The 24,246-nt window shown below is 37.7% G+C and overlaps 1 protein-coding gene across 1 annotated transcript in view; it reads left to right on the forward strand.

Moving 5' to 3' along the window:
- The first annotated feature begins 5,979 nt into the window (after positions 1-5,979).
- The window catches only part of LOC122230683 (putative uncharacterized protein ENSP00000383407), a 29,502-nt gene continuing 11,235 nt past the window's right edge, over positions 5,980-24,246 (forward strand). The window contains exons 1-3 of the mRNA XM_042956872.1: positions 5,980-6,011; positions 7,748-7,834; positions 15,309-15,388. Coding sequence (XP_042812806.1) covers positions 5,990-6,011; positions 7,748-7,834; positions 15,309-15,388 — 189 coding nt within the window. The 5' untranslated portion in view covers positions 5,980-5,989. The remainder of the gene's footprint in view (positions 6,012-7,747; positions 7,835-15,308; positions 15,389-24,246) is intronic.

Here is a 24,246-nt window from a genome sequence, read left to right on the forward strand (position 1 = left end):
AAAAATACTGATTCGAAGGGGCACATGTACCCCAATGTTTATAGCAGCATTATCAACAATAGCTGAATTATGGAAAGAGCCCAAATGTCCATCGACTGATGAATGGATAAAGAAGATGTGAGAAACACACACACACACACACACACACACACACACACACACACAATGGAATATTACTTAGCCATCAAAAGAATAAAATCTTGCCATTTGCAACAACATGGATGCAATTCAAACATATTATGCTAAGCAAAATAAGTCAGAGAAAGAAAAATACCATATGATTTCACTCATATGTGGAATTTAAGAAACAAAACAGATGAACACAGGGGAAGAGTAGGAAAAATAAGATAAAAACAGAGGGGGAGGCAAACCATAAGAGACTCAACTATACAGAACAAACTGAGGGTTGCTGGAGGGAAGGTGGGTGGGGGGATGGGTTAAGTGGGTGATGGGCATTAAGGAGGACACCAGTTGTGATGAGCTCTGGGTGTTATATGTATGTAAGTGATGAATCACTAAATTCTACTCCTGAAACCAAAAAATAAAAATAAAAAAATCTCCAAATCAAAGTGATTCATTACAAGTAAAAATTGGATAACCCGGTTTCCAATAAAACAGAATAAAGTAGATAGTCCCTAGAGAAGGTTATGGCAATATATGTCCTAAAAATAACCAATTGCTATTCCTGTTCTCACGAAATCCTTCAGTCTTGGTCCAGATGTCTCCAAATCTCAGCTCAGAGCTGTGTCCCTTTTGCCACAATCCACAGACATATATTTGACCAGTTTTGTGTAGGCCCAACACCTAGTTGTATTAACTTAGCCAAGACTTTACCCAAGTGAAGCACGACACTGTGCTTGAATAATATGCCCCCTGTCCCAAACTCAAACACTTAGGGCTAACACTTGTTAGCCCTCTACAGTTAATCTTTTTGGTAGCATTTTTCATGTAGCACAAAATAAACTTTAGCATGTAAAAAAAATAAAATAATGAATTACTGATATAGTAAGTTAATTCAAAAGTTCTGTGATTTGCATGATTAAAAAGAAAAAGGGGCACCTGGGAGGCTCAGTTGGTTAGACATCCAACTCTTGATTTTTGCTCAGGTCGTGATCTCACATTTGTGAGATCGAGCCCTGTGTCGGGCTCTGCCCTGACAGCATGAAGCCTCCCTTTCTCCCTGTCCCTCCCTCCCTCTTTCTTTCTCTCTCTCACAGTAAATAAGTAAATTTAAAATTAAAAAAAAAAACAGGGCACTGGGTGGCTCAGTCGGTTAAGTGTCCAACTCAAGGTTTCGGCTCAGGTCATGATCTCACATTTTGTGAGTCTGAGCCCCACATCAGGCTCCGTGCTGACAGCGTGGAGCCTGCTTGGGATTCTCTCTCTCTCTCTCTCTCTCTCTCTCTCTGCCCTCCCCTGCTCACTCTCTCTGTCTCTTGCTTTCAAAAATAAATGAACTCAAAACAATTTAAAAAAATAAAATAAAACAAAAAACAAAACAAAACAACACAAAAGATATCTAATGTTTCCCATCTTTCTTATTGCAGATCGACATTTTGTATTGGTTAACTCTATACTAGACCTCTCTTATACCCAGAAAAGGTGGAATATGTTTTCAAGAGTCCAGGACTTGCAATCAGAAGAAAGTTACCTAAACCCATACAACCAATTCATGAGACTCAAAACAGTAGATTCTGATTATTGAAACATATTTGACCCAGATTTTGTAGGTTATGCGAACATGGAACCTAGCTATATTCCAAATATATGTGACAGGAAAATATAACTACAAAGACAGATGGCCGTCCTCTTTCCTAATGACCCTCACAAAGTTGGTGTGGTTGCCAGTTATGGTGAAAGGAACACGGTTGGCTTCTAGGCTTATGTGTGGAGACATCCAGACCAAGACTGAAAGAATTTCTTAAAAAGACCATGGATAGAGATGGATTACTTTTAGGCTACATGATGACAAAGCATAAAGAATTAAAAGAGTGGTCAGTCTGATCAAACTCCTCAAAGGTCTTTCGATATCCCAACTCACCTCAGGGCTTGGTTCATGACTCCCACATATTCACCTCCACTTCCACCTATTTCCTACCAGACGTCTTCCTTGGGGTGATTCACAGGTATTTTAACTTAGCAAAACCTGTTCCTCAAGTTCAGGGGCTGAGTTTCAGCACAGGGAATTTTCAGTGACGCTCTACTCAACAGTGGATTCAGGTAATTCAGATCATCCTTGAGAGTTAAATCTTGATAAAAACACAATAAGAGTTAAAGAAATGGCCCCCTCAGTTACTCTGTAGGGCAGAAATTATGCTGAATTTGGCAGTGCTCGGATTAACACCATCAACCATTGGAATAATAAAACCATTTTTCCTTTTTCTGATTTTCATTCACTACTCTTCCCAATCTCTGCATTTGTGTTTTTCCCTCTATGTGGAACATTAGTTCCAAGATTCTTTACTACACAAATCCCTTCCATACCGATGAAACCTCTCTACAATATGCTCTGTTGCCTATGACATAGTAGATGCTCAAAAAGCACTTTGAACATCAAAAACATTAGTGGTTTTTGAATGAAGGAAAAAATGAACGATAACAAGAAAATCTGGAAGGTTCTTAAAGGTGAGTTGGAGCAGTTTAAGCTCTTTCAAGGATGGTGAAAGATGTGGCGACATTTCTTCCCCGAAAAGTGTAAGGGATTTTACACAACATTCAGTTGCTCTGAAGAGAAAGGCCAGATGAATCACAAGTGTATTTCAACACACTCAGTGTATTGTGATAGATTAAACTTTCTTAAAGGAAGGTACTGTGTGATGTAATTGGATACTCTGGCTTGTATCTCTCCCCTTGGTGTCAGTAGGTTGATGGGGGATGGAAAGTTGAGGTTATGAGGATTTAGTTGCATGGTTTTTGTTTTTTGTTTTTTGTTTTTTGTTTTTTACTTAAAAGACATGCTTTGTTAAAGGCCAGGGCTTAGAATAAGGTATAAGCCCTAGTTAATAAAGGAAACACTCTACATTTCTCAAAGTTACAAACATTACAGGAGGAAGAAAAACTTGAACCCAGATTCTATGACATAGTACTAAAATGCAAGGGGGAAACACCAGTCATTTTAGTAGGAAAAGGCAAAATGATCTGTGTTTGGAATATACTCAAAGATAAACCATACTTGAATTCTCCTTCTGATTTCTTAGAGTAGTATTATTTTATTTTATTTTATTTTATTTTATTTTATTTTATTTTTTATTTTTCAGGAAGTTTCTAATTTTGAGAATGCCAAACCAAAAAAAAAGTAAGTCAAGTTTACTTTGAAAACTTTCTGTTCTCTTAGTTCTATAATGCTGAACGGAGTATTTTAGTGGTTTTCCTGTCAAAGTGTGCTTTAAAAAATTGTCGTGCACAAATCTAGATTGGTTTTACTTTGCTACCATTTCTCTGTTTATGCTGATGCATAGGAAACCTGTGCTGTGACATTCCTGTACACAAGGATGTGAAAATTCAATTTCTAGAAGAAGAAACATGTGTTTAAACTAGGCTCAGATTAAAGTGGGAGCCTCCTCCAAAACACGCTTCTATTGGTGACCTGTTAATCTTCTGAAGAGTTCTTCTAATCCAAATAAAAATGTGTTTGCAAAGAGATTTGGGTTATTTCGGTCAGGCTTGGTTTTACAGTCAGCACAGCAAGCTGCCGGAGGATGTGATACACACATGTTGCATAAGGTAATGGGATTTTAACCAACACATAGGAAATACATAGGGGCCGGAAGTTGGTGTGTGGGGAAATTTCCAGATTGGTTGCTGATGATACAGAATAGCTTCCTTGCACTCTGGAATGGTCTGAGACCAAATTGTTAACAGGTGAAATTCTCTCCGGATGTAGTCTTTCTGGACAGCCTTGCTTTCCTGCCCCCAAGGCATTCTCTGCTTTCCTAGGCTTTCCTCCCCTTCCTGCTTTCTCCCAGGAAGGATATAAAACACATCCATAGTAAGAAGGTAATTGGATGATTAACAGCTTAGAGGACCTGCTAGGCAAGGGTAGTTGTATTTTAGCCACAGTTAAGTACTTAAACTTCGCAAGTGGCATTTTAAGCCTGAGCTGGAGTGAAGAAGGAGCTTTTTTGGCAGTGTTCTCTCAGGCTTAAAAACTGCCGTGCCGATGTAGCTTTTTATTCTATCCACGGATAAGGAACTCACCAGTTCCAAATAAAATACTTAAATGAGATTACAGCCATTGGCCTATGATTGATGCTTCTATAGATTAGAGGATACCAAAACATGGAGGGGTGGATGGGGAACGGGTGAGGGGGAAGCTCCTGATGCTGACCGAATTAGGATTTTCCAAAATCCGTTAATGTGCTCCTTGGAATCCAACCACATAAAATCAAACTGAAGGCTCTTGAGTTTCTTAATTCTTTTGTCCACCACTCCTCTAAAAGGAACAACATCTCCTGTTGTTACACACCCACTTCACCTTAGGATAGTATAAATAGCTGTTTTGAATACTTACTATTTGCTAAGAGGTGTCCTCAGTGTTTGCATTAAAAAAATAAAGAACAAACCAAAATAAAACAGTAAAGAAAAAAATTATATATGCAGGTTTTTTTCTGAGCTTAAGATGAACTTGGCTTTAATTTAATGACTACCAAGAATATAAATAGTGGAAAACACTTAAGCTGTAACAAAGTTAACTGTAGGTACAGGACATGTGTGTGTTCACCGAGTGCACAAAATAATTAACATGATTGAGTAAGCATAGTCCTATCCTCTCTGTTTTAGACATTTTATTATGGAGATTTTCAATTATACACGAAAAATGAAATAATAATGAACTCCCATCACCAAGCCTGAACAGGTATCAATCTATAGTCAAACTTGTTTAATTTCTACCTATTTGACTCCCCAGCCCTTCAATCTCCACTATTTTTTGTTAAAGCTGATCCCAGACATGTAATTTCATGTCTTGATGCAAAAGCAAGTTAAAAAGCAAGCACTGTATTTTTAAAAACATAACTACGTAACCACCACTGCACTAGAACAAAAAAAGAAAGATTGCATAATATGACCAAATATATAGTCATTGTTAAATTTTTTCTGATAGTCGCAAGTGCTTTTTTTAATAGTTTACTTGAATCATGATCCAAACAGGATCCATGCAATGCATTCGGTTCTTGTCTCTTAATTCATAGGTCCTTCTCTATTGATTTGTTGAAGAAACTGGATTGTTTGTTCTGAGGAATTTTCCATATTTTTGAATTTTGCTGATTGCATCATTGTGGTATTTAAAAAAAAAAAAAAAAAACTTTTTCTTTTATCCTCTATGTTTCCTGTAATTTTTTAGTTAGATCTCAAGGCTTGATAATGTTCAAGTTTGATATATGTATATATATTTTAAAAGTAGGTCATCGGTGACTATATACTTCCTGTTGCATTACACTGGAAGCCCATATATCTGGTTGTCTCTATTTTTATGACTGTGAATTTGCTTAGTGGGTTCAGATGGTATCTGGCTGATCCATCCAGTACAGTTGCCCATCAGCCTTTCAATTAAAAGTTTTAACAGCAATTGTTGATTATTGCTTAGATCTATTGTTTCATTAGGGATTGTATATGATTATACTCAATTCCTATCATTCTTTCTGTATTTATTGAACAGAAGTATTTTAAAAAGAGCTTTTCCACATTAACTGTTGACCAGTTTGAGACACTTCCATGTAAAAATGGCCCACTTTTTTTGTGTGTGGGTTTTATGAATGTTGCATGGAAATTTCCAGGCCAAGATTGTACTTACATTAACAGCACTTTGCCAGCTAGGGTCAGAAAAATTCAGGGCCATATATAGACCTTAGTTAGAGGTAGAACTATTTCTGCTCTCAAAGGTATTGCAAATATGTCTAGGTGATCTAATTTCTGTCTGATTAAAAATGTTATTTACTAGATGCAGACTTAAATATGTTTCTTTTATTCTTCTAGGTCAATCCGGAGATCTATGTCTGAAAACAAAGGATTTGGTTAGTAATTTATAAGATTACTCATGCAGATAATATGTTTTGTTTCCTTAAAAGTTCTTTTCTTCTGCTCCTTCCATAAAGCAACAATAAGTGATTAATGGAAGTCAAATTGAGTTGTCTTTGAAGTCTATAGAAGAAATTTTTTAAAAAGGAATGTGGTTCCACTGTAACTGTAAATGGCTAAGACAAAGAAATTGATTTATTCAGAACAATTTCCTTTTACATTAAAAATATAATTCTCTTTGATGGTTTATTGGATGATTATCTTCCAGTTTCCCAACTTTAGCTTGGCCGACCATGGTCAAGGTGACCTCTTCAATATCTTTTTAGATATATGAATCTAAGAGTGAACGAAAAATAAATAAAAAATGCTTGTATTACAAAAGACTCTTCAAACATCGGACCTTTTCTGTTTTTGTGATTACAGTATCTGTAGTACAAATAAAGGCAATTGGCTTAATTTCTATCTTAATTCTGAAGCAAATATCTAATTCTATTAATCACTTTTAGAAAGCTAATGGATAATGGCTCTCCCTCTCTTGCAGAGTATAGTGTCACTAGTTATAAAATAGTCACAGTGACAAAACATCTGGATTATTCAGTCAATAATTTATTTTTATGCATTTTGTCAAACTTGTGGGTGCCCTTTCTCCCCAGCAGAGTTTAAGAGCTGGATGCTCAAACTCCTTTCCCTGTCTTTACAAAAGCCTGTCTTCTAGGTAGGCTCTGAAAAGCTCATTCAGACCAAAGTGGTGATCATCAATGGATGCAGCTTCCAAGGGTGTCTGTATTTTAATCAGGTTTCATATTCTTCCAGTGGCAGCGTCCACAGGGGCTATGTCCTATGTCACTAGTTAAGACTCTGTAGGCAATTGGTCATTTTGAATATCATCCCTGATTTAAATAATGCATAATCTTAAATAAAAGGAAGTAAGGCACAGTTTTGTTTTCCATCTAGATTTATTCTCATAGCATGCTATGTGGTTTCTATACACAAAGCTATATGTGTTTGCATCCCAACATATTTCTTGATGCTGGACTGCCTTCCCCAAAGTCAAATATGAGAGCAAAAAGTGACTTTATAAACAGCACAGGTATGCTGACTTTGTTTCCATGAGATGCTTTGGTTGCATTATGTCAAATTTACTTTTCCAATATGATAACACAGCACGTGGAATGATTCATCTTTGGTAAGGAGATTAGAAGGGATTCTTAACTCTTCATTCTGGTGCAGTCTGGTCCTTCACAGCGTGCCCAGGCCCTGCTGCAGGTGTTGGGAGGACAGGGCTGAGCAAGTTATTGTTCTTCCACTCAAGATCTCACATTAGAGTTTCTTGAAACTATCACAGCTCAATGGACTCTGTACACACTTAGTCATTTTGTTGAAAATGATGAAGAATGTGGAGGGTGGGGACATTTGAACTTATTTATTCAAAAAAATAAATTAAAAAAAGAAAAAATACTTCAAAGAATAATGTAATCAGAAACTATCAACAAGTATTTCAATAGCACCATTCTACCACACATGCGTGGGTCCTTGTAGTTCACGGAAATAAATGAGAGCCCACAGGCCACTTGGGGTTGTCCACCAAGGAGTAGAACTCTCCATTTTGGAGAGCTCTCTTATCACTTTCCAAGTTACAACCGTGTGCTGATCTTGTTCTGATTTTAAATTTCTTACACTTACTGGACAGATGTTACCGTGAATTCTGCTAACCAATCCTCTGCTTTTTTAGAAAGGAAAATAGCGAATGACACAACCTGGCAAGAACCCAGCAAGCCAGAGAATGATTCCCACATCAGAAGACTCAGTCAGCTAAAAGGTAATTGTTAAATTTAGTTCAGCTGACTTTGCATTTTCCCAAAGTAGTTTAAAGGGCAGGTAAGAAAAATTTACATCTTTCTCTATTAAAATAAGTTGGGCATTGTGGTCTACTTAAAAGGGAAAAACAACTAGAATAGAGAGGACGTATTGTTAATAGCATATATACATGTGATACGTGCGTGTGTCTACGTGTGCATAGATACATACAGACAAATAAAAAGGAAGTGGAATCTAATTAGGTTGCCTGTTGAAGAATCAATTGCAAATAATATTTGAAAGTCTTTAATGTCTATAAGAATTTTATAATGTATTAAACATCACCACATAGAAAAACCCTCTAAAAATAACATCAGTATATTAATAGTTATTACATTTAGGTTTTCCTTAAAAAATACAAAAGAATAATCTCAACTACTAATACAAAATTATATCATTTCATAACTTAAAAATTCCCAAGAAGCAAAAATCAGCAGCCTGGTATAAAAATTTATTAATGATAAATGACTTCATAATTATAATTATTTAACTTTGGGAAGGTAATGAAGAAAACAGGAAGTCTTAAGAGTTCACGAAGATGGGGGCGCCTGGGTGGCTTGGTCGGTTAAGCGTCCGACTTCGGCTCAGGTCATGATCTCACGGTCCGTGAGTTCGAGCCCCGCGTCAGGCTCTGTGCTGACAGCTCAGAGCCTGGAGCCTGTTTCGGATTCTGTGTCTCCCTCTCTCTCTGCCCCTCCCCTATTCATGCTCTGTCTCTCCCTGTCTCAAAAATAAATAAACGTTAAAAAAAAATTAAAAAAAAAAAAAAGAGTTCACGAAGATGAACAACAGCATAAAAAGTTATCTGCTTGGTATTCTCCTTCTGTAGTTACTGGAACAAGAAATTCTTGATATTAGTTACTGATTAAGATTTTCTAGTTTTTAATTACAAATATTTTTAATATCTTGGGAGGAAGGAAATTATAATGCATTTTTATCACTAGGAGCTTAATAATTTGATTTTATATTCTGTTCAGATCTCACCTTTTGTTTAACACTGCTCTTAGATTTACAAAGTAATTATTTATGAAAATAATTTATTTTGAAACATTTCAGTTTTATTCAAGATTATGTAACATTTTGCTGAATAAATTTAACTGAATTTTTAAATATTTACAATTTACTCTATTGTAAATAAATTGTTGAAACATTTGGGATTTAGATATGTTCTTTTCTTTTTTTTTTACCTTAACCGAAATCAAGAGTCAGATGCTTAACCAACTGAGCTACCCAGGCACCCCCTAGATATTTTCTTTTAATCACAACAGAGGAAATGCGTTAATAATATCATGTTTTGATTGGATTCTATCTTCACCCCAAGGATGCCAGCTATCTTCATTCACACTCTCTGTAGATTAGTCAAACACTCATCCACATCATCCATCCATGCATCCCTTTAATAAACACATGCGATTTTTAGATTATTGGGTATTGACCTATGGATCAAGAAGTTATAATTGCACTATAAATTATTTTTAGTTATAGATTTTGCCACAAATGTCTTCAAGAATTCTATTCGCTAAAACTACCTTTCTGAGATTTTTTTTTTTTTTTTTTAATTGAGGAGTCATAGGCAGGTGATTCTATTACAGCTACTCTGAGGAAAAAAATCTTGGTTTAAAATGCGGCGTTTCTGATTAGTGATGTGTTCTTTGTCAGAGAAGAATAACAAACAAGAAATGCTTTACAGAAAGCTTCTCAGCTTTGGTTGCGCGGATTCTTGAGCTACCCTATATCCTGGGTGTGTGTCTGTGCCTGCGTGAGTGTGTGTGTGTGTGTGTGTGTGTGTGTGTGTGTGTCTTAAAGTTCACCTGGCATTTCAGCGGTAGCAGCTGAGTCACAGGACATTTCTTAGGGATTAATGCTGTGCTAGGGAGAGTTGATGGCCTGAGACCAAGGCTGTCGGTGCCACTGTAAATTGAGGGGAGAAATTCAGTGGGGAGGGAGGGCCACACGTTGTGGACTTGGATTTTATGGGTGGGGTAGCTTCATTTGGAAAGCTCAGAGTATTTCTAGGCAATTAGTGCCCTACACATCAACCCATAATATTTCTTTCTCATTTTAAACACTACTTTTCAACTGTTAATTGGATAATTACTTCAGAGAGGTTTACTGTGTCTGAGGATCGGCAGTCTGCGAGGTTTAGTGAGATGAAGGCTGGAAGGTGCATCGTTGTTATCATCCAGAGCCCTTTATTTTATTGAACATGAATGATGACATTTTAAAGACAGCCGCAATAAAATAGAAGAAAATATATAGGGAATTAAATGGTAGGAGTGGCAAAACAGATTCCTAAAGAATCTGTTACAAACACTAAGACCAAAAAAAAAAAAAAAGGGTATTTCTCTCAATTTCAATTTCAAAATGGTATTTATACATGACATATATTAACATTAACAAATTAATTATAAACATGTTATAAACATAATATGTATATAAACATAACATATAAGCAAATTATAAACATAATTAACAAATTAATATATTAATTTTAGGCCTAAAGACTATTGGGCCTGATGAAAGAAACGTCCACAGGCTATGTTTAGCCAAGGATTTGTGCCTGGTGTTTTAATCCACAAAGATATTCACATAGCTTGATAAAAGACTATGTTGTGTCAGTTAAGACAAAATTTATCAGAATAAGTTGAGTGCCAGAAGCATAATATTTTTAGTTTATCTAGTCCATTTCCTTCTTATAAGAAGAGTTTTATCTAAACCTCCATCTGTGCTGTTAAAAGAGACTACATCTGTAAAATAAATGCAGGATAAATTGAGTGCTCAGGACTTTATGACTGAAGCATTGGCAAAGTGTAGGTATGAAGGAAAATTAATCTGTAATTCATATTAATTGTATTTTCAGCATCACAAACAGGCAGAATATTCATCATGTACATATTTTAGTAAATTAAAATCAAATTTAAAGTTTTCAAATTTATTTTGGCCTTAGTTTTACAAAGAAAATAAAAGTCTGAAAAGAACAAACTTTGAAATCTGTGAATTGGAGCTTACCTAAGATCAAGTTTTCATTTAAATAAAGACAGTATCCAGAACAAGGTTTTCACATTTAATGTCAGAAAGTACAAACGATAAAAACAAAGCAAATTTTTTTTTAAATAATAAAAAGGACGCAGAACATATTTGGAGATTTTTCAAACGGTGTGACCACGACAGACTGACTATTCCATAAAACGTAAAATATGCCCCAAATAATTGACCTGTTAGTGAAGGAAGTGAGGGGTGGATAAGGTCAAGAAAGATGGTTAGTATTGAAAGGAATATTAATTTCACCCATACTGTGTGAAATTATCTTAAAAATACCCTTTTCGTGTGATTTTGATGAGATTCAGTATCCAAAAAACCTAGCAGAGGAGGGATGTAGTTAGGGCCTTCCAGTTTAGCACTTGAATTGTCATTCCTTTGAAACCTTTCCTGAATTCTAGTCAATATTATTGTTTGGCCAGCCTCTTCAGAGTAAGCATGTAAATATTTTGACTTAATTTTTCCAAACCTTATTAATTCTCTTTCTTTGTTGGCCTGATACCTTCACATTCAAGATGGCAAATGTATAAAGTCGCAAACATATTTACCATTCTGTTTAATTTTCAGGGACCACAATCTAATTTAAAAATGATTCCTCCAGGGGCGCCTGGGTGGCTCAGTCGGTTAAGCGTCCGACTTCGGCTCAGGTCATGATCTCGTGGTCCGTGAGTTCGAGCCCCGTGTCGGGCTCTGTGCTGACAGCTCAGAGCCTAGAGCCTGTTTCAGATTCTGTGTCTCCCTCTCTCTGACCCTCCCCCGTTCATGCTTTGTCTCTCTCTGTCTCAAAAATAAAAAACGTTAAAAAAAAATTAAAAATGATTCCTCGGGAAGCTTGGGTGGCTCAGTCAGTTAAGCATCCAATTCTTGATTTTGGCTCAGGTCATGAACTCACAGTTAGGGAGATTGAGCCACACATCAGGCTCTGTGAGGACAGTGCGGAGCCTGCTTGGGATTCTCTCTCTCCCTCTCTCTCTGCTCCTCGCCCCCTCTCAAAATAAATAAATAAATATTTAAAAATAAATAAACAAAAATAGTTTCCCTGGAGCCTGTAATTTAACTCTGGTTAGACTGGATTACATGAGGAGTGACAGAGAGAAGCCCTATTTCACAGCCGAACATCTACACGCTCATTCTGTGGGGTAAACTCCTTGAGCAAAGGCCACTATAAGTGGGCCTCTTCCAAGGAGGTCTTTCTGAATTGAGTGATGAGAATGTTCAGCATCCTGGTGTTTTGTACAAATGAATCTCCCTTTAATTCTTTAGGGGAGTTCTTACTAGGATGATAGTTGCCTGAGTATGGTCAGAAATATCTTCATTAGAATCACCTGAAAGCTGATTAGAAATATTGCTTTTTTACCTAATCTCATTTCTTCCCTGCATCTGAATTTGAGGGGCAGTTGGAGTCTGAATGTTCATGTTGAATGGTGCATTCCTATGTATACTATTGCTTGTGACTCACTTATGTAGTTTATGCATGTTCTGATAATCTTTTTGCTGCAAACTACCCCAAAACTTTTTTGAAATAAAAATATTTATTTATTTATTTATTGTTGAGAGGCAGGGAGGGGCGGAGAGAGAGGGAAACAGAATCTCAAGTAGGTTCCTCATTGTCAGCCCAGAGTCTGACGTGGGGCTCAAACTCACAAACCATGAGATCATGACCTGAGTTGAAGTCAAGAGTCGGATGCTTAACAGACTGAGTCACCCAGGTGCCCCAAACTATCCCAAAACTTAAGGGCATCAAACAACATTTTATTAGGCTCATGGATTTTGTGGGCCAGGAATCTATTCAAGACAAGTGCTTCATGATATCTGAAGCTTCTTCTGAAAAGACTTGCCTGACTGGGGAGGACTCCAATGTCTGGTGTCTGGAATCATCTAGAATCTTTTTCACCTGTATATTTGGCACCTGTTCTGGGATAACTTGAAGGCTGGGCTCAGTGGAGACTTTCAACTGGAGAACAATGTGTGGCCTCTCCAAGAGACACAAGCTTTCTTCAGGCCAAGAGCTGGGTTGCAAGAGGGAGGGACACGAAAGGGAGCCTCACACATCATGGAGGAAGTGTCTGGAAAGTGAGCATCCCAAATGATCAAAGCAGAAGCTGTAAGGCTTCTTCTGACTTAGTTTGGGGGCTTACAAATGATCATTTACATTGCATTGTCCTGTGGCAAGTGAGTTACTGAGACTAGCTCCATTCAATAAGAAGAGGCATGCCAAGTTCATATTGCAGAATATGTGGTATGAGAGATATTTTGGTGGCCATTTTTGGAAAGCACAACTGCATATTGCCTAATTCATCCACTGCAACTCTTTTGCTACGTAGGACCAAATTGCTTCCGTTTTTATAAATATTCTCTCATCGGGTAATACTTGGGAGATTACAAATAGATAAAAGTGTATAAGACCACAAAACAAATGGCTAATCTTCATAAAATACAATTTTTCCAGTGTCTCTTCCTTAGTCCAAGACCCTCAAAGGTCTTCCATTGTCTGCAGCAGAGGCCACATACTGGTAGCCGTGTAACTGAAGTTATTCTGAGAAAAAGTCTGTTTGGACCATACAGTATTTTAAAAATCAGGAAATTTTACATGAATATCCATGTATTTATACCGACAATACTGAGCTCAAAGTCTGAGGTGATTTCAGTTGGGAAAGCTGAGAGCAATGGTGACTCTTCAGCTCACCACATGTATCCCATTATTTCCTTGACAAAATTCACATCATTTAGTTAAATTACTTGTTTGAGTTCTGCAGATATATTTATATGTGCAACATTGGTCTAGTAGGTTATGTCCAAATTCCTCGACCTGGCACTCAAGGACTATTAAAATTTTACTTTATTTACTCTTCCAGCCCTACCTCCTTCTATGCTATATTCAGAATTGCCTATCATTTGACCAGTTTCAATCTCGACACTTAATTAAATATGTTCCACTTATTCCACACCGTAGGTTAGCGTTCATAGCACTGCTTCTACGTTTGTCATTTTGCTTTTTCTTCTACCTTTCCAAACTACATCCACGCTTCAAGCTTCCACTGGGGCCCTACCTCTCCCAGGAGTACCCTGAGTCATAGTGATCCGTCCCCACAGTAGCATCTGAATCACTCATTTTCCTACTTTGCATTGTTACATAAGCGACGTAAATGCATTGTGCACACTCCTGTGCTGCTTCCGGATTCTAGAGTACTGGTGACCACTTTACTGTTCTTTTCCCATACCCAGAAGGATAATTATAGAGGGAGTTCTCCAAAATTCATGTTAAAGGAATCCAAAAAGGGGAGAGATGAAAAGGAATGAAGGAACAGAGCACAGATTTTTTTTTCCCTGAATACAAATCCTTAAAAAAAAAAAAAATAATAAGTTGCCAAAACTGCTTCTGGCATCCTGACACTGTAATGGAAAATCTTGCTTCAAAGAGCCAGCTCACAAAACCAGCTCGTTTTAACATTTAAGTATTTTCTGGAATCCTTTGTGGTTACTCTGATTTTAAATATTGTTAGTGATGTAAACAACTCTGAGACTGAGCTGGGAATTTGAACTATCTTTTCAAGAGAGCCAAGATGGGGATTTGGAGGACAACTTGCCCGTGTTTTTCACTGTGTGTGGAGGGTAGGTCTTGTTGGCCGCTTTCTCCCCCAGTGAATATGAGAACAAGGAACAGTGGGAAACTGAAGCAGTGATTGCACGTGAATAGTGAAGGTGAGAGGGAAAGTCACTGGCCTTGTGGCCAGGTGGTTTCTGTAGTCTCAGTTTCCTCATCCAAGTGGGTTGGATTAAGTGAGGTGTAGAGGGCTGCCCTCTTTTAGCGCATGTGCATTTCAGATTTACATAAAAGGAGCCCCTTTTCCAGAGCCTGGAAGGGAAATGTTGGAAGATTTCATGTAGCTGCAAGCTAACGGACCCCACATTCGAAAGCTTTTACAAAAGCATACATAGAACAATTTCAACACAAATAATCCATGTTGACAAGACATAAGCTAATGAAGCTCAAAATGCCAGAGGTGGAAAACTTAGTTTAACAGAAACAGGTGAGGAGATAACTTCGTGGAATCCTAGCATGTTGCAGTTAGACATGGCTTTAGTAGCTAGTATGCTACTCTTTTATTACTGAGAGGGAAACTGAGTCCCACAGAGGTTCCATGGCTTGCTCAGATACACGGATGGCCAGCAACATTCTTCATTTTTGTTGGTGGTGGTGTTGTTAAATTTGTATTTTATTTTGATCTGTTTCTTGTGAGAATAACATATCCTTAGAAAAATAAAACATTTATGATCTAGACAATGTACTACCTTAACAGACTAAACGAAACTATAATGAGTATTAAATTGCACTTAACCTTCTAAAATCCTGTAATTTCTGATGATCTATATATAACATTTATCTCTTTTCATAGATCTAAATGAAGAGGATTTTCTTTTGAGTAATTACATGCATACTTTTCAAGGAAAAAAACCACAAGGCATTTCCTGTCAGGTAATGTGAACAATCAACACTTGGTGTGGTGTTTTGTGAACATCATCTTGTTATTGAGTTCTGTAATACTCTAGATGTAGTGTACAATACTTAGCCTTGTAACTATTTTATCTTTAGTTATTGTAGGTTGTTTTGTAGTTGATACGCTTATGTCTCTGTGAATTGGAATATAAATGAAAGCGTTCACTGATGCCTTGAGTTGATAAGCCATTTTGATTATGCAAAACATCATGCTCTACAGCCTTTTGATAAGTAACTCTAAACCTGTTAAGTTAATGTACTGGGATTTTCTCTGACAAGACCTATGTTAAGTGCTGAGAACTGTCTGGCAACCTTTAGTGAGGGGCATGTCCCTCATGTTTTTACGTTTGATATAAAAGCATATACTATTATTTCTGACATATCCCTTATAAATTGCATTAGTTAGCCCAGGAGTTCAGGCAATTAAGAATGTCTGAACCTCGGGCCTCCCTGATAGTAATAATAATATAACATTAATTAACAGCCAAATAGTTGCTATTCACCCTGTAATGAAAAATAGTATGTGCGTCAGTCGGGCCAACTCCAGCATCATACTGATTTTTGATATTTTTCTGACAGCCATGAGATTCTCTTTAATCATTCTGATAGTTTTATTTATTAGAAAGTTAAAACTGGCCTTCCTTGGTGCAGTAGATTTATCAATAGGAAGACGGGATACAGTGTCTGAATCGTGAGGGACTGATTTGGTGAGCAAAAGGAGCTCGCGTTCCTCAATCCAGCCTGATACCTGAGACTGTCGGAGGCCGTCCGATGGAGTAGACAGTGGACCATAACTTTTGATCAACCACAGTTTCTACTGGCTGTTCTGACAGTGCCAGAGTCACAATCCTACGCTCCTGAGGGTCCACACCACATTGCCTGAGGGCCTTTAACCAGTGAGCTCTCCCGCAGGGCACCGGTGGAGAGCTCTGAAAACAGACAGAGCTCCGAATCTTAGTTTGCCTCTTAGTACCTCTGTGATTCAGGGCGATTTACTTAATCTCTCTCTGCCTCAGTTTTCATGATCTGTAAAACTGGTCTATAAAGAACCTTTATCTCATGGCTGTCGTGAGGATGAAGTGAAATACTTCAGTAAAGCACTTAGCATCATGGCTGGCATTTAGAAGATGCTTAAAACAAATTCAATTGTTGTTGTCCCCCAAGGCTCCTCTCTCCCCCTTCCTCCTCTTTTTACTCTTTGCGAGGGATGGACACTTTCACAAGTGCGGCTGGGAGATTATTTCTGAAATATGCAGTTTCATTCTCCTAAATTTAGATGAGGCCTCAGATACGGTATCTAAGTGAAACATTGTCTGATAGCCAGGAGGAAATGAAGGCTGATTTACAGTAAGAATTCCCAGACATGTGTTGTGCCAAGAGAAGTCCTTCTTTAGGGTTTTAGCAGAAAACCAGAACCATGTCTTAGAATGAAGAAAATAATATATAAAGTTCTTGGAAGAAAAGGGTTCAAGGTAAATCTTTACCAATTTCTTTTGGCATTTTCATTGGCTAAGAAATGATCCTTCTAGAACAGTAACTATTCACTTGTACTATGTAGTTTATCATTAAAGATCATTTGAGAAAATCCATAAGTAGTGACTGACGAGCAGGAGATATCTAATCTAGAAATTCTCATTTTGGAGGGTAGGGGTGGTCTTATCTATCTTTAGTATATCTCTTCATATTCATGGTGGGCATTCAATTGAACTTAACTAATTAAGAAACACTTTTTCTGTATGACAAAATACTATAATGAGATACTATTAAGTATTAAGAAATGTTATGCAATTTGTTAATTTTTTAACTCCTTGTGACTGAGGAAAAGCCAAAGCTGTTTACCCTTTGGAAGACGGGGCAGAGAGAGGGACACATTCTCTCGTGTGAAGGGGCAAACTGACCTGTCGGTGACGTCCATAAGAATGGACTTTGGCACAGACTGTAGCCTCTTATCAAGTGAGCAAATGACTTATCGGAGCAATATTTCTCCAAATGTGGCCTGGGGACTGTCTGTGTCAGAATCAGGATATTTGTGAAAAATGCAGACTTCTGAGCCTCACCCCTGTCCAAATGAATTATCATGTCTGGGGGCCAGGAGTAGGTATTTTTATGAGTGTCCTGATGGTGCTAACTAAGTACATGAACCATGAGACTCCATGGCATCCAGACATTTGATGGGCACTTGTCTACTGATATGATGCCCCATGCAATTTCGCTTTCCAAGCCCAAACCTGGCTCATGTCTGGTCTGGCAAGACAGTAGCCTCATGGAAAAACTGAAGTTGATTTTTGTCTTATATTGTGAGAATGATATATATTCATTATAGAACATTTAAAGATCATGTAAAAGTAGAAATGATTAAAATAATGAAGAGGTCCCTGGGTGGCTCAGTTCACGATGCATCCAACTCTTGATTTTTGCTCAGATCATGAGCTCACAGTTCATGGGTTTGAGTCTCTCATCAGGCTCCACACTGATGGCATGGACCTGGCTTGGGATTCTCTCTCTCTCCCCATCTGCCTGTACCCTTCCTCCGCTCACATTCTCTCTCACCTCTCTCTCAAAATAAATAAATAAACTTAAACAAATAATGAATAATATCTTAACAGGGTCAATATTTTCATATGGCTGGCAATTTTACTGAATATCATTAACATGAGATAAAGTTCATAGGATGTAAAACATATTCATAGTTATACTTATCATGTGACTAGGCCTAGGAAATATATTTTGGACAATAAAAAGCATTCATTATAAAAACTTTTAACATTAACTGAATTTCCAATCAGAAATACTCAACTTGGGGCACCTAGGTGGCTCAGTCCGTTAAGCATCTGACTTCGGTTCAGGTCATGATCTTGAGGTTCCTGAGATCGAGCCCCGTATTGGGCTCTGCACTGACAGCTCAGAGCCTGAAGCCTGCTTTGGATTCTGTGTCTACCTCTCTCTCTGTCCCTCCCTCACTCATGCTCTGTCTCTCTCTCTCTCTCCCTGTCAAAAATAAATAAACCTTAAAAATTTTTTTAAGAAAAGAAATACTCAACTAGACATGTTCCTTTAATGTACTTAAAAGAAGAGGAAAGATCTAAGGCATAGAAGAAAGTACTAGGAACCAAGTGGCAGGAGGTCGGAGCAGGAAGTGTTCACGGAATGCTCTCTTCAGTAGTGACTTAGCTCCATAACTATTTCTGACTACTTGGGTCTGGGATAAACCTGCTGGAGAACCCAGCTGGCAGGACAAGCGCTGATGCGGAGAGTTTGGAGCACAGCAGACTGCCTGGTAACCGTGATCATTACCCCAACCATAAAGAACATCTTGGGGTAACTTGACTCCCAGCATTTATTTTCGTATCCTTGCTCTTATTTGTTCTTTTCTGGCAGCATTCAGTTGATGGCTCAGACCTTTTGTAGCATATTGAAAAGGGTATAAACTATGCAGTAATACAGACTTTGGGCTAATATATTTTCAAAAATGTTTCATGCCTCATTTCTCACGTAAATTCTGAGGTTGCTTTCAGCCTTCAGAGCGTCATTCATATTCATGATAGAAAAGAGGGATAACATTTATTACTTTCAGTGCTGGTGATATTAAGCACTGTCAAGCACCCCCACCCAGGACTGCACCAAAACATTTTCTCCCTAAGCTCCTTCAGTGGAAAAAGTGTTGCTGAGTGAATTCATTTTTAAAAGTATGCCTGCATATGTATGGGTGTGTTAGGTTCTCTTCTAAGGCTTACATCACTTCACACCCATTTCAACCGATTTCTTTTTTGATGGAGACTGCAAGGCTAGGTATTTGAATTCTCAGCTCCCCCTGTAGCTAGGGTGGTCATGGGATCCAATTCTGATCAGTGAATTATAGCTAGAAATGCCTGGTGGTGGAGTGGGTGAGGGGGTTCTTTTCGGGAGGGGGAAAAAAAAAAGCAAAGCCTCATGAGAAGAAAGCTTTGCCCTTTGCCCGTCTCCCTGCTGGATGCTGGACATGGTATCTGCTGAGTTAACAGCTGTCTTTCAGCCATAAGGCCAAAGGCACATGTTAAGGATGGTGGGGCACAGCCATGGAGCCTGATTCATCAGCGACATTCCTGAGTTACTGCATCAGCATTGGATTGCCTATATTTGGACTTCTTGTTGTGGGGAAACATAAGCCTTACACTTGTTTAAGCTGCTGTGATTGGGTTTTCTGTCCCTCAAAGCGGGACGTGTTCCTCATGAATACATTTTGTTTGTGAAATTGCCACTTTTGCTACCGCGGAACCTTGATTGCTCCAAACCTCGCCCACAGGGTTAGATGGTGGCTGGACTCAGCTCTGGTTGTGCCATCTAAACTAGCCTCCTCCAATTCTCGTGCAGTGTAATCAGTATCTAGAGTTGAGAGTTAGTCATTTAGTCTTTAAGAGGAAAACTGGATTAGTAACAGCAGCGACAGCGACAAAAACCTCTTGGCTACACGCAACCCATTGGCAACGTACAGACTTAAAACTGTTTCCGGTGCAGCACACCGCTGTTGGAAAAACACGGAAGTTGGATCAAAGCGGGACTGCCTTTTGGTGCACTTAGCCGAGGGCACTGGACACCAGGCGGCTGGGGAAGAACCTTAAGGCTATGCCGTGATCTGTGAATAAGCAGGAGAGGTAGGTCCCTCCTTAGCTTTCATCAGACAAGATTTGGGGTGGTTCTAAACAAAGATTGTGAACAAACGGTAAGGCAGGAAAAAGAAGAGGCCAGAATGACAGATTGTTTAATAATTTGTTTTTTAACGTTAATTTATTTTTGAAAGAGAGAGAGACACAGACCTCAAGTGGGGGAGGGGCAGAGAGAGAGGGAGACGCAGAATCTGAAGCAGGCTCCAGGCTCCCGAGCGGTCAGCACAGAGCCCGACGCGGGGCTCGAACTCAGGAACTGTGAGATCATGACCTGAGCCGAAGTCGGATGCTTAACCGACTGAGCCACCCAGGCGCCCCAACAGATTGTTTAAATAGCACTTGCAGTGTCAACCAAAAAGTAGTTTTTATGTATGATGTAATGTAAAAATGAACAAATTATATTATGCATTGATCTTATTTTCAAGTACTTTCTTATCCATTATATAACTTTGCTACTGTCTTAGTTATCTATAGCTAAATAGCAAATTACTCCCAAAGTTAGGTGTTTAAAACAACGAACATGTATTGTCTCATAGTTTCAGAGTCGGGAGTTTGGGGATAGCTGGTAATTCTAGCTCAGGGTCTCATATGAGGTTGAAATCAAAATGTCATCTAAAAGCTACCTGTGGCTGAAGGGTCTGTTTTCAAACTCCTTCCCCCTACTGTAGCCAAGGGTTTCTACTCCTTGCTAATAGCTGTTTGGAGGAATTAGCCCCTCATCTTGTTGACCCTTCCATATGGCTGCTTGAGTATATCATAGCGTGTCACTTGGCTTCTCACAGAATGAGTGATCCAAGGCACAGGGTAAGAAGGGTACCATAATGTCTTTTAAGACTTAGTCTCAGAAGTCATACACCATCACTTCCACCTTATTCTATTTACTATAGACAAGTTATTAAATCCAGCTTATACTAAGGATAGGGGCATTACGAGCCACCTTTTGAAGAGAGCAATATAAAACAATTTAGGAACATATTTTAAAACCACCAGAGCTACCTAATAATATTACAACGTTATAGATGGAGGAGTTTCCCAATATCCCAAGAGCAATATTATAACTCATTTTGCAGATAGAAAGAATGTAGAGCTCTATTTGTTATAGAAGAAAAATGAAACCTCTTTTTTTAATAGAAGATTTTAAAGAGTGGCTTTAGTTGGTGTTAAAGGAATATTGAATGTTAGTATGAAATCTGTATCTTTGTCTCTGGTGAAATGAAATTAAAATCAGAGTAGATTTTATTATTTTAGTATCTGAAGTCATTCTCTATCCATCTGTCTGTCTATCATCTATCTATCTATCATCTATCATCTATTTATTCCCTCATAAAACAAGGAAAAGAGGTTAAGCAGTCGCCATTTCAACTTTTAGTTTATACAAGGAAAATAAATGCCTGGTTCTAACAAATAAATTTTATGAATGAACTAACTTAAATATATACAGATATTTTCCCATCTTGACCACTTTAAAAGGTTGATAGGAGTTATTTGGGTGTTCCTTAGCACAATTCTCATTTTTAAAAGAGTTATACAATACAAAAAATGTCTCATGAGCACATTCTAGTAACTTATACTGGGCCAAACACCAAGTACTACTTGACATCATTAAAATGTAACACAGACCTGAAAATGTTGGCCTAATCCTCTAAAAATCCACATGCTACACCCAATGGCAAAATAAAATGCAGGCATTCAGTATGAGCTTCAGTCCCTTGAGCTATTTTGTATTTCTACTTGCTTCTCAGTCCTTGGCTAGGTAGGATTTGTGGGACCTCTGCTTAGCTTTGGACCTTATAGTAACCAAACTTGCTTTACCTTTACATGAGTTATAACTTTTGACTTTGGACTTGTTTAAATTCTCCGTGTCTCAGTTTCCTTATGTGTCCAATGATGATGAGAAAAACTTCTTATGGTTGTTACAAATATTAAATGAAACAGCATACATATATTATCCCCAGATGTTCAGTGAACATTTGCATCCTCTCCCTAAACTCCTCTTAATCCTACTGAAGGCTCTACCCTCAAATAAAATTTGAAATTCCCTTCTATTCTATTACAAACTCCATCCAATGCCCCTAGCTTAATGCCAGGTACATGGGTTTTTCAAGTAGATGTCTACAGTAAGGAGATTACATGGACAAGTACTAAACCTAAAATATCCTGTGCTATGATTCCAGATATTACTCAGCTCCAAATATATATGTGGTTCGATTTCACACTCTATCAGATATTCAACAAGGATGCCTATTGTATACCTGATAGTGAAGGGCGTTAGGGGGATTAAGGTTTAGATTGCTTCATAAGCCATTTTCTTGGTTCTAACTCTTTCTACCAACTTCTGGGTATGGATCATGTGTTGGGACTAGAGAAAGTGAAGGATAGTAAGTGAATCCACTCTATATGTAATGTGTATATATATATATATATATATAACACCGGCACACATATATTCACCTTTATATGTATGTATTTGATGAAACATTAATCAATGTATTTTGATGACTTGATTATTATAATTGAGAATACGGATCCTTTCCTCACTATTTTACACCTTTGTGCAGTTTTATTTATTTACTTTTGTTAAAGAATGTTAACATCAATCTTGTTTTTCTAATGCTAAAGAGGGTAACCTTTAAATGGTGGAGTCTCTTTCATTAGCAAAGACATGTAAAACCCGGGCATCTGGTCAGTTGGTTCATGAGTTTGAGCCCCATGTCAGGCTCTGTGCTGGCAGTTCAGCCTGCTTCAGATTCTGTATCTCCCTCTCTCTCTGCTCCTCTCCCACTCATACACGCACACTCTCTCAAAAATAAATAAAGATTAAAAAAATTTTTTTAAAAGACATGTAAAACCTACTGCCAAAGAAATAGTAGAAAACTTTTCCCCAAATCATACTATTTTTTCTGCTTCCCTGTAATTTTAATGCAATGAGAATTGTTTTCTACAGTTCTTTATTACATTTGCCACATGGAAGTGTTTTTAGAGAATATAAAAAAGACTTGTTCTTATTGAAAAGCTTTCTGACTTAAGCATAAAGCGGTACCTTTAAAGAAAGATGAGTCTTTATTGTAAAAAAAAATTCCCCCAAATTTAGGAATTTTTCCTGAGATAAAGAAAATTTTGTAGTGTTAAAAAGTGTATCTTTGTGTGCCAACTCTCTCTTGTATTAAAATCCTCAGATCATATTAACCACCGTCCTCTCCTTGTTGGCCATCGCTAAACACAAGTTCAGGAAATGGACATGTTTTAAAGGGTATGGAAAATTTCCAGGACACTCACGTACGTCAGCAAGTCCCAGAGTGTTATGGAACTGAATACACTGTAAGCCCTCTTTACAGTTTTTTTTCCAGACTTGCTTTTGGGAACACTGCAAGCTAAATGATACAGATTTATTTGATTATTATTTCCTACAATGTAATATAAACTTGCAGATTCTGTGGCAAATAGCTACTTCCAATAAATCATGTTTCTTGATGTAGGGATGAACATGATAATTTCAAGACATCTCCTTTCACAGCACGCTCTTCCCAAAGATAATTAAGATGTTAACATCTAAGCATCTAAGGTTCTAGAATAGTTTTCTTCTCAACAGTACTTTTTTTTTTTTTTTTTTTTTTTTTTGCCTAAGGGATGATAGCTATTCTAGGTAGGAAGAAGTGATGAAAAAGTACTGTTTAAATATTACTTCTATTTCCTGAAAAACTAATGTACTCTGCCCTTGCTGGTTCTCATGCCTTCTAAGTTTTTAATAACTAGTTAAATATCAAACAGCTGTAGGAAAGAAAGAAACCCGAATCATCATGAATACAAAAAGGACTTCCTAGATGAAAACGAAGCTATGCATTTGGGAGGACTATGAAATAACTTAATTAGAAACAGAATCAAGAGAACCCGATCAAGAAATCTGGAGCTACCCCGATGCTCTTAGGCTATTAATTTCACATTTTTGTGCCTCAGTTTCCTCCTTTTGAAAGTAAGGTATTGGACTAGATGAACACAAAGATCTTTTTAAGTTCTAATAATCTGTGATCAATAGTAGCTCATTCTTACTTTTTCCTTGATATTCCTCTCAGGTCCAAGAGTTTATGTAAAGTAACAAAAGAAGATACTTATCTAGTTTAATGTCCCTAAACTTATTACAAGAACAATGAATTCCTGTGATCCAAATCCTCATTTTATAGAAGCACAGAGAAGTGA

Source organism: Panthera tigris, chromosome C2, assembly GCF_018350195.1.
Source record: "Panthera tigris isolate Pti1 chromosome C2, P.tigris_Pti1_mat1.1, whole genome shotgun sequence".
Classification (NCBI taxonomy): Eukaryota; Metazoa; Chordata; class Mammalia; order Carnivora; family Felidae; genus Panthera; species Panthera tigris.